This window comes from Pteropus vampyrus, unplaced genomic scaffold, assembly GCF_000151845.1.
Source record: "Pteropus vampyrus isolate Shadow unplaced genomic scaffold, Pvam_2.0 Scaffold177, whole genome shotgun sequence".
NCBI lineage: Eukaryota > Metazoa > Chordata > Mammalia > Chiroptera > Pteropodidae > Pteropus > Pteropus vampyrus.
This window is the reverse complement of record NW_011888958.1, coordinates 2,392,417-2,401,398: the sequence shown is the minus strand read 5'-3', so window position 1 is coordinate 2,401,398 and position 8,982 is coordinate 2,392,417. Positions and strand designations below refer to the sequence as shown.

Below are 8,982 nucleotides of genomic sequence, written 5' to 3'. Positions count from 1 at the left end.
ATAGAATAAAGTAGAGTTGCTCTGTTGAAGAGAATAGAGAGGCTCAGAAATTTGCCACTCTGACCTTTTTCTCAGCACTGGTGACAAAGTTTGTAAACCATCACACTAGCTCTTAAATTAGGAACAGAAGCAATAAAACTAATAAACTGAGTTTGTTAGAGGCAGTGGGAATAACAGCAAACAAAAGAAACAAATGTGAGAATCTATATAAAATGGATGATTTTCTAGAAAAAATTATTAAAACTGACTACTGAAGCAATAGAAAATTTATATGTAGCAAAGAAAAAATACAGAAAGTTGTCGAGGTTCCCATTTTACCTCCACCAATAACAACTGTACCAGGCCCAAATGGTTTCATAGGGAAAGTCTATTAAATCTTTAAGGAGTGGAAAATTTTATGTCTTCCAAAACATAGAAAAAGAAGAAAAGCTTCCAGAAACAGTTTATGAAGCCAGCATAACATTGATACCAAAACCCTATAAATTATCAAGAAAAAAGAAACTGTAGACCAATCCTATTTTACTGATATCAAAAGAATAACTAAATTTTAACAAATAGGATTCAGCAACACGTTGAAAGAATAATACATTATGATCAAGTGGAGTTTGCAGAATGGAAGACTGGCTCATTATTGGCAAATTTCAGAAGTACCATTCTAAATTCTCTGTCATTTAAGTCACATATTTCTATGTCTGTAAACTTATTTTCTGGAGATTTTTCTCTTTCTTTCTGAGATGCCTTGTCACCTTGGTTGTTCATGGTGTTTAGTGGACTATTTCTTCGCCTGGGCATTAATGGAAGTGTAACTTGTTGTTTTTCTAGAAAGAAGATTTATTATATAAAGGTCTCTCTTTAGCCAGCTGCAAAGGAGGCGCTTTTCTTTTGGTTTCCAGTAGGTGGCGTCTAAGCTTCTTGGATCCCTGCTTTATATAAAGCCTAAATAATGTCTTCTTTATTTTCTTGTAGATCTTTAATCTCACTTGCTACTCTCAGTTTCAGTCACTGTCAGTGTTAGCAACAGTTTCAGTAGCATTTGCTCAGATTCTCCTGGAGCTCCGCAGTGATCAGTCTCGGAGGGTTTTGGGAGGAGGGGCCCTCTGGGTTGGGAGTTGGGGGCTGCGGCTCAGCCTCGGTTTTGCAACCATGGCTGGTAAAAATCAATGGTTGCGTCTCTGCTATCTTGTCCGCTTCTCTGCTTTCTGCCCTGATGACTGGGCCTTGCTGCCTGCTGCATGGAATTCACAGCAGTCCCAGGAAGGGCTGTTCAGGGAAGTTGCTGCACCTTCTCCCCTCCCCCTCCTTCTGCAGGGAGCTCCAGAGGCTGAGAGAGGTAGCTTCAGTCTTGCAGCTTTTGCTCAGATTCCCCTGGGGCTCTGCGGCGTTTGGTCTCAGAGAGTATGGGGGCAGGGGCACTGAGGGTTGAGGGTTGGGGGCTGCAGCTCAGCCTCAGTTTTGGAACCAGGGTGGTAAAAATCAACTGTTGTTTCTCTGCTGTCCTGTCCCGCTTTTCTGCTTTCTGCCCTGATGACTGGGCCCTGCTGCCGGCTGCTAGAAGCTCCAGCACTTCCAGGCAGGCCGATCAGTGAAGTTGCTGCACCTTTACCCCTCCCCCTCCTGCAGAGAGCTCCGGTGGCTGTGAGAGGCACCTTCTTTATTTCTCCCAGTCCACCGCCCGACACCTAGGGTTCTGACCTGTGGTAGCTCTATGCGCAGATCCCACTCTCAGACGTGCTAATGTGCATGCAGTTTGGGTGTTTTTGGTTGAGTTTTAGGTGTTCAGCTTATTGTTGTTTAAGGGGAGAGATCTGAGGATGTCTCTCATTCTGCCATGTTTCCCTGTCCCTACAAATTTCAATATAAGTCACCATATCACTAGGTCATCATCTCTGTACATTCTAAAAAGTATTTGATAAAATTTACACATGTTCTTTATTAAATTCTATAATAAAACAGATGGATAGTAACTTCTTTAACATGATAAAATGAATGAATCTCACCTAAAGGTCAGTATCACCCTCACAGGGAAACTAGGAGCATGCCTATTAATGCTGGGAGCAAGATGAGGATTTCCTTTATCACTGCTGTTGTCTGACATTGCCCTGGAGGAAATAGTGGACACAATTAAACAAGAAAAAGAAATAAGAGCTATACAATTGGAAGAGAAGGTTTAATTTTCAATATTTGGAGATAAAATGATTGTTTACTTGGTTTTAAACTAACCAAAAGACGATTAGAATCACTAAGTAAATTTGGTAAGGCAACTGAATACAAAATTAATAAACACAAATCAATAGTCTTCATGGAGATGCTAGTTAGTAAACATAATGAAAGAAAAAAAATCCCATTTATAATAGCATAAGACAAAATATCTAGGATTAAACAAGAATTGTGCAAGATCTATTAGTAAAATTTTCAATGCCTCCGTGAAGGGCTTAAAAAGAAGTCTTAAACAAATGGGAAGTTATATCACATTACATAGGAAGACTTAGTATCATAAAGATGCCCATTCTCTCTAAGTGTATTGTAAAATTTAATATAAGCCCAGTAAATATACAAATAGGATTTACTTTTCATCTGGACAAGATGATTCTCAGTTCACTTGGAAAAATTAATACGTGAAGGTACCCCAAAGAATTCTGAGAAAGAAAAATGAAGGGATACTAGTCCTACCTAATATGAAATTACAATAAAACTACAATAATTAAAATTGTGGCATCTGCACCATGAATAGATGATTAATAGGAAAGATTAGACTTTTTTAAAAAGCTCAAGTATATAATGGAATTTAATTTATGATAAAGGTGGTATAGAATCAGTAAAGTATAGATGGCTTATTTAGTCATTGGTGTTGTGACAATCAGGTAATCATTTGGGGGAAAATTTGGATTTCTTTATATCAGGATAAATTCCAAATGGATTAAAAATTTAAATATGAAAGCGAACTCATAAAAGAACTAGAAGGAAGAGTGGGAAATGGGGAATTTTAAATATATACATATTTAATTATCTAACTTAAAAAGGTTTTTCAGTTTTTGTATACATATATTAATATTTTTAATATATTTGTATACCATATGTATATTAAAAATACATTGGATTAAGGAGGGCCCTTAAAAGTTATATAATTTAAATTGCATATGTATTTTTTTAAATTCTCCATTTCCTGTGGTTTTCTCTAGTTCTTTTATGGTTTCACTTTTATATTTAAATTTTAAATATTACTAATGTATAATGTCACCAATATATATTACTAATGTTACTAATATATGTAAGTGACATTAGTAATATATAATAATACATGTTTTTAGTATTTCTTAATACAGTGTTTTATGGGTTTTTTCATATATAAAACCCAGCAAACTAATCACACCATGAACAAAAGCAGGTAAATGACAAACTTCTGTAAAATTTACTATGCAAGTTTAATTTTTTCCACTTTCAGATATTTTAAATGAGGGTTTCTCAAAGTATAAAATGGCATTTTAGGTGGTATATGGCCTTTTTTTAGTTTCTGTACTTATTTTTATAGCTATGGTCTGTGATACTGATTTCCCATTTATATGAATGATATAGTTTTCTATTAAAATAAGCTCAACTTGAGGAAAAAAGTAAAGTGTTAAATAATAGCACAGTTGATATAAGATATATTAAAAATACAAAAGTGGGATATGAATGCCTCACGTTTGGGAACCATAACTCTAAACAATGTTTTGATGAAAATGATTGTAATTAAATCTTTTTACATCGCCATTTAATTTTTTTCAGGGAAGTGTTTAAAACCTATAATGTTGCCATGGATTACATCACTGTTGCCCTCCTGATCTGGAATTTTGGTGTGGTGGGAATGATTGCCATTCATTGGAAAGGCCCACTGCGACTCCAGCAGGCATATCTCATTATGATCAGTGCCCTCATGGCCTTGGTATTTATCAAGTACCTCCCAGAATGGACTGCGTGGCTCATCTTGGCTGTGATTTCAGTATATGGTAAACCCAAGACTAACATTTTATTACAGAAATACCTCACTAGTGTGTTTTCCTTCCTCGTCTCGTTATCTTGACTTATGAAAAATGGTAATGGCTATATCCCATAACTCTTCAGTAAATAATTAATTAGCTATAGTATCTTTTTCATATAAAGATTTCAGGTTTTTTGAGGTTAAATTCTTAAAAAATGTTTTATTATTGCTCCCAGTTTAATTCAGTGACGGATTAGTGAAAGGATCCATAGACTTCTGGTTGGAAGACTTAGATTCAAATCTCATCTCTACCACTTACAGCCTCTGTGACCTTAGGACAGTTACTCAGGTGCTTCGAGCTTCAGTTTTCTCATTTGGAAAATGGGAACAGTGCTTCTCAGAGTAGTAAGAGTTCAGAATGTATGTTGAAAAGCACTAGCAGAGTGTTTAATACACATAAAATACTTGATTATTTCTTCAAGTCGAAATTAGGGTACCTACTGTGTATAAGGCAACTTAAGTAGAATTATTCTTTTAAAAATAAGACTTATTTGGGCAATGTGAGACTCAAATTCATTACAACCAGTGTTATAGTCACACTGTAGCCGAGCTATGAATAACCAAGGCTACTGTACAGGTGTGTACTCTGTGGCTATTGCCCTACATGAAAGCCAAAAAGAGATCCATTTCCAGAAGTCATTGTGTGGTCTGTATATTGTAACTAGGCAGTTATTAAAATGTCTGATGACCAATAATAGGAAACCTCATCATCCCTGCTTGATTTGATGAAGAAATAGTCTTGGAAATAGAATTGGATCAATTCCTTTCTCATATAGAACTATAGAAGTTATATACTCTCAATGCCTGACTTATAATGACTTTAAGGTATATAGTACTTGATGGTTTACAAAATACTCATCTATTATTTCATACCTATGATTAAAAATGCCAGTTCTGGACTCCATCCAATCAGCAACTAGTAAATACTCTGTAGTTAGAGATTTTATTAACGTGTGCCTTTTTCAACAACCACAGTTGACTTTCACCTTCAAAGGGACACATTATATCTTTACCTAGCTACTCATGGGGGACTTCACCAGTCCTATTGCACAGTCTTTGCAGACTAGATCTTAACCATATCCATCTAGCTTCCTCCAGAAGCACAGAAATAACGTCGCACTGCTGATATCATCCTCTCAAGAGGTTCATTTGACATTTTCATTGAGGACATACAAATATTCACGGAGGAGCTCAAAAAAGGGGGGTAGACATTTCTCTGTACTTAGTACAAGGCCCTGCCACCTCAGTTAAATTCCTGAAAATTCTTTGGTGAGCTGAGGGCTTCTTCATCTTTGACACTGTCAAGAAATAGCAGTAGACCCTCTCTGCACCCATGATGTTAAGACAAGCCCAGTATCTTTTAGGTCTTTTGGGAATCTGTAGGCAACATATTCTTTATTTACAAATTTTATGTAAGCTGTTAAAATTGGCCCATCTTCAGTTGGGGCCCCCGACCCCAGAGGGCTCTAAATCTGTCCAAATTGTAATAACAACAGTCATTCCATTAGCGCCTCCTCTCCCTGTCTCCAGAGAATTATTCACTGTAGAGGCTTTAGCAGCCTCCTCCTCTCATATACCTACTGAAATCTCTGGATCACCTATGATGATCTTATGTTGCCCATGGATTTCTGGTGTGAGAAATTGCCCTTGTCAGTCTCATGCTATACACCATTAGAATGGCAGACGGCATACTTAGCTCTCCTGGAAAGAGAGGTTCTCACGTGTATTCAGGGTATATGAAGCTCTGTATCCTTCTACTCCATATCCTCTCTATCATGAAGGCAGCATTCTACAAGGTCAGCCCAGCCACCAGGACTTTCTTGCTAAGACCAAAATGTTACCTACAGGATAGAGCTAAGCCTGGGCCCTGTAGAGTATCCCACCTACAGGAGAGGGTGGCCTCTTCTTTCCTCAGTCCATTGTCAGTTGACAAGGTACTAGAGAATGTCACACCCCTGTGGGACCCCTAGCTACCTCAGGAGTTCTTTGGGATCAAATGAGTAAACCACAATGGAAATTTGAACACTTTATGGATAATATCGGTACTACATGTGATGGAGCTTACTGGAGAGTTGCTGCTTTTCATTCCTTAATCTAGGCATCCTTGATCAAAGAGTGGAATCCAGGGGTCAGCAAAAGTAGCTGAACTTTAGGCAGTCATCTTGCCCTGGTCAACCATTGGCTTCACCTTTGCATTTTTACAGATTCTTAGGCCATTGCCAATGGTCTAGCCGTCCAGGTCGCCAGTGGTAGCAACAGCAATTACTTATCCAAGGTTTCCCTCTTTGGGGACTATAACAGTGATGATACACTGTAAACTAGCCAAATAGCATCAAACCAGAATGAAATTTGCACAGATCATCTGTATGGTTTTGTGTATTTTGTTTAGGTTGTCCCCTGCCCCATCAGTTTACCTGCTATTTATTTCATATTCATTCAATATCTTTTTGTGTATAAAAGAAAATTAAACTTGTTCTATTGGTTAATACCTCCGTAACACCCATTTACAAGTTTAGCCAATACATTTTTTTCAGATGTCTTTTCTATTTTTCTCTTTCTAGATTTAGTGGCTGTTTTATGTCCAAAAGGCCCACTTCGTATGCTGGTTGAGACAGCTCAGGAGAGAAATGAAACACTCTTTCCGGCTCTCATTTACTCCTGTAAGTATTTTGGAATGACGTTAAATTATTAAACAGCTAAGAATTTATAGGAATTCAAACACATGTAACTATGATCATTATCATGTGTCTTTTTCTCATCCTAAATGCATAGCATTAATGGAACTCCTGCAGATCTCTGTTTCCTTGCAAATTTTTATCTTCTACCTGACACTGGTTCAAGAGAATTTTTAATATGTATAGAGATAGAAGAAATATTTAGAGATTGGGGAGCCAGTATTCTCATTTAAAATCTTACTAATCAGGTATAATTGAGTACTTGTTATATACATATATTGCAGGTGAATCTTGCCCTAGCTTATGAAAGAATTGTACCGTTCTTTCAGATTATTTTTGCCTTTTTTTTTTTTTTTAGAGTCATACTCTTTCTAATCACTCAGTAAATATTTATTAGGCATTGGTCTGATCTGCTCCCACGGAGCACTGTGAAGGATATAATGATGATTAAGATACTCAGCTCATTTGCTTACAGTTTAGAGGTAAGATAAGACAAGCATATAAATAAGCAACATCCAAGGCAAAATATTATCAGATTCAGAAGAGACACAAAGCCTGCCCCACACCTAGGTACATTCAATAAAAAGATGGCTTTCCCTGAAAAAAAAAAAAAGAAGAGACACAAAGTGTGGAGAAAGTTCAGGGAAACTTTCTCTAGGGAAAAATACGGTGCTTCTCATATATGCAGTTGGAATTAAAAATGGTATAATCCCATTATTAGGGAAAAATCAGGGAAGGCTTCTTGGAAGAGACAGCATTTGGATTGAACCTTTTAAGGATGAGTGGGATTTCAGCAAGCACAGATGAAAGTCGATTCCAAAAATGGACTTGTCACAAAGAATGCCTTGGAGTGTGGGGCCTCTATCAGATTTTAAGTGTTTAATTTGACTAGAACATAGAGTATAAAATGAAGAGAGTACTAGGATCAGTTTGGAAAGGCAGATTAGGACAAGATCAAAGATAGCTTTGAGTGACTGGTTTAGATCTCTGTATGCTTTTCATGATCACTGGGGAATCATAGAAGGTTCTTGAGCAGAAGAATAAAAAGAACAAAGGATAATATGTGACAGAGACGAGATGTGACTCACAAGTCCGAAATGTTTACTATGTGGTTCTTCACAGAAAAAGGTTGCTGACTCCTGATTTCTGTAGTAATAGTAAATATTAAAACAAAAGGGTTCGTAGCAATATTTTTCTACATTTGCAAAGGAATAAAGCTACTGCCTTTATTGACAAGAAGGCTACAGGAATTCATGAGCCTTGTACATGGTGGTTGCCTTTCTGTTTCTCTTATTTGGGTTTGATTTAGTTGAACAGTGCATTGCCTTCCTGGCTTATGTTGATTTTGATCAGTTATTTTGTTTATATAATGAAACTTGTTTGACCTCAAAATTACAAAGCCATGGTGAGTGAGTAAGTATGCCTACTATGGAATTTTCAGCCTCTTTGGCTGTGTATTTCCTTCATAAGTTATTCAAGAAGCCTAAGAGTATTAGGAACATGGATGTAATTATAAAATCAGTGATAAAAAGCCAGAGAGACATAGATGACAAGTTTCTTGTTTAAAATTGCTTACTATGACCAGATCGGACTCAGGTTGCTGCTGGCATTTGATTCCTGCTTTAGCTCTGTATAGTGCACATTCATATGTATTTTTATATTAGTTAGTGTATTTTCAAGATAAAGCCTCAAAAGTGGCATTTCTGAGTCAAAGGGTTCATGCACATGTAGTTTTGTTAGATGTAACCAAATTCCCTCCACTAGGGATTATACCATTTTTAATTCCAACTGCATATATGAGAAGCACCGTATTAAAGTATTCACATTGTCTCAACTAAAATGTGACAGAGATGTTGTGTGTATATCTATATGTATATCTGTATCTATCTGTATATATATTTTTTTCTATGTATGTGTGGAAGGGACATAGAAGAGGCCAGTTGACTCTTCCATTTATTGCTTTTAAACTTTTTTTTTCTTATTCCCTATGTATGATGCAGTTTAGCATTATTGAAAATCCAGGAAGTGAGACATAATATGAAGGAAATTTGTTCCATGCATTTTTAGAATTATAATAATCATCTGATTCTTTTGAGAGCCCTAGATTGTCCTCTAATTTAGTTCCAAGAAGTAATTTTTATCAGTACATTCACACTATTTTTGGATACTCAACTAATCCAGCTATTGTCTCAGTGGAATCTTGCTGGCCTGAACAGTTTTTCTTTTGGTTACTTTTCAGGGACTGTAAATGATGAAGAACAGTTTTACAATAGCAGCTGCAGTTTGAAA

The 8,982-nt window shown here is 36.6% G+C and overlaps 1 protein-coding gene across 2 annotated transcripts in view; it reads left to right on the top strand.

Moving 5' to 3' along the window:
- Window positions 1-8,982, top strand: part of PSEN1 (presenilin 1) — a 58,615-nt gene that overhangs the window by 35,288 nt on the left and 14,345 nt on the right. For both annotated transcript variants that reach the window (XM_011370910.2, XM_023537056.1), the window contains 2 exons: window positions 3,766-3,986; window positions 6,580-6,678. In XM_011370910.2, the coding sequence (XP_011369212.1) occupies window positions 3,766-3,986; window positions 6,580-6,678 (320 nt within the window). The remainder of the gene's footprint in view (window positions 1-3,765; window positions 3,987-6,579; window positions 6,679-8,982) is intronic.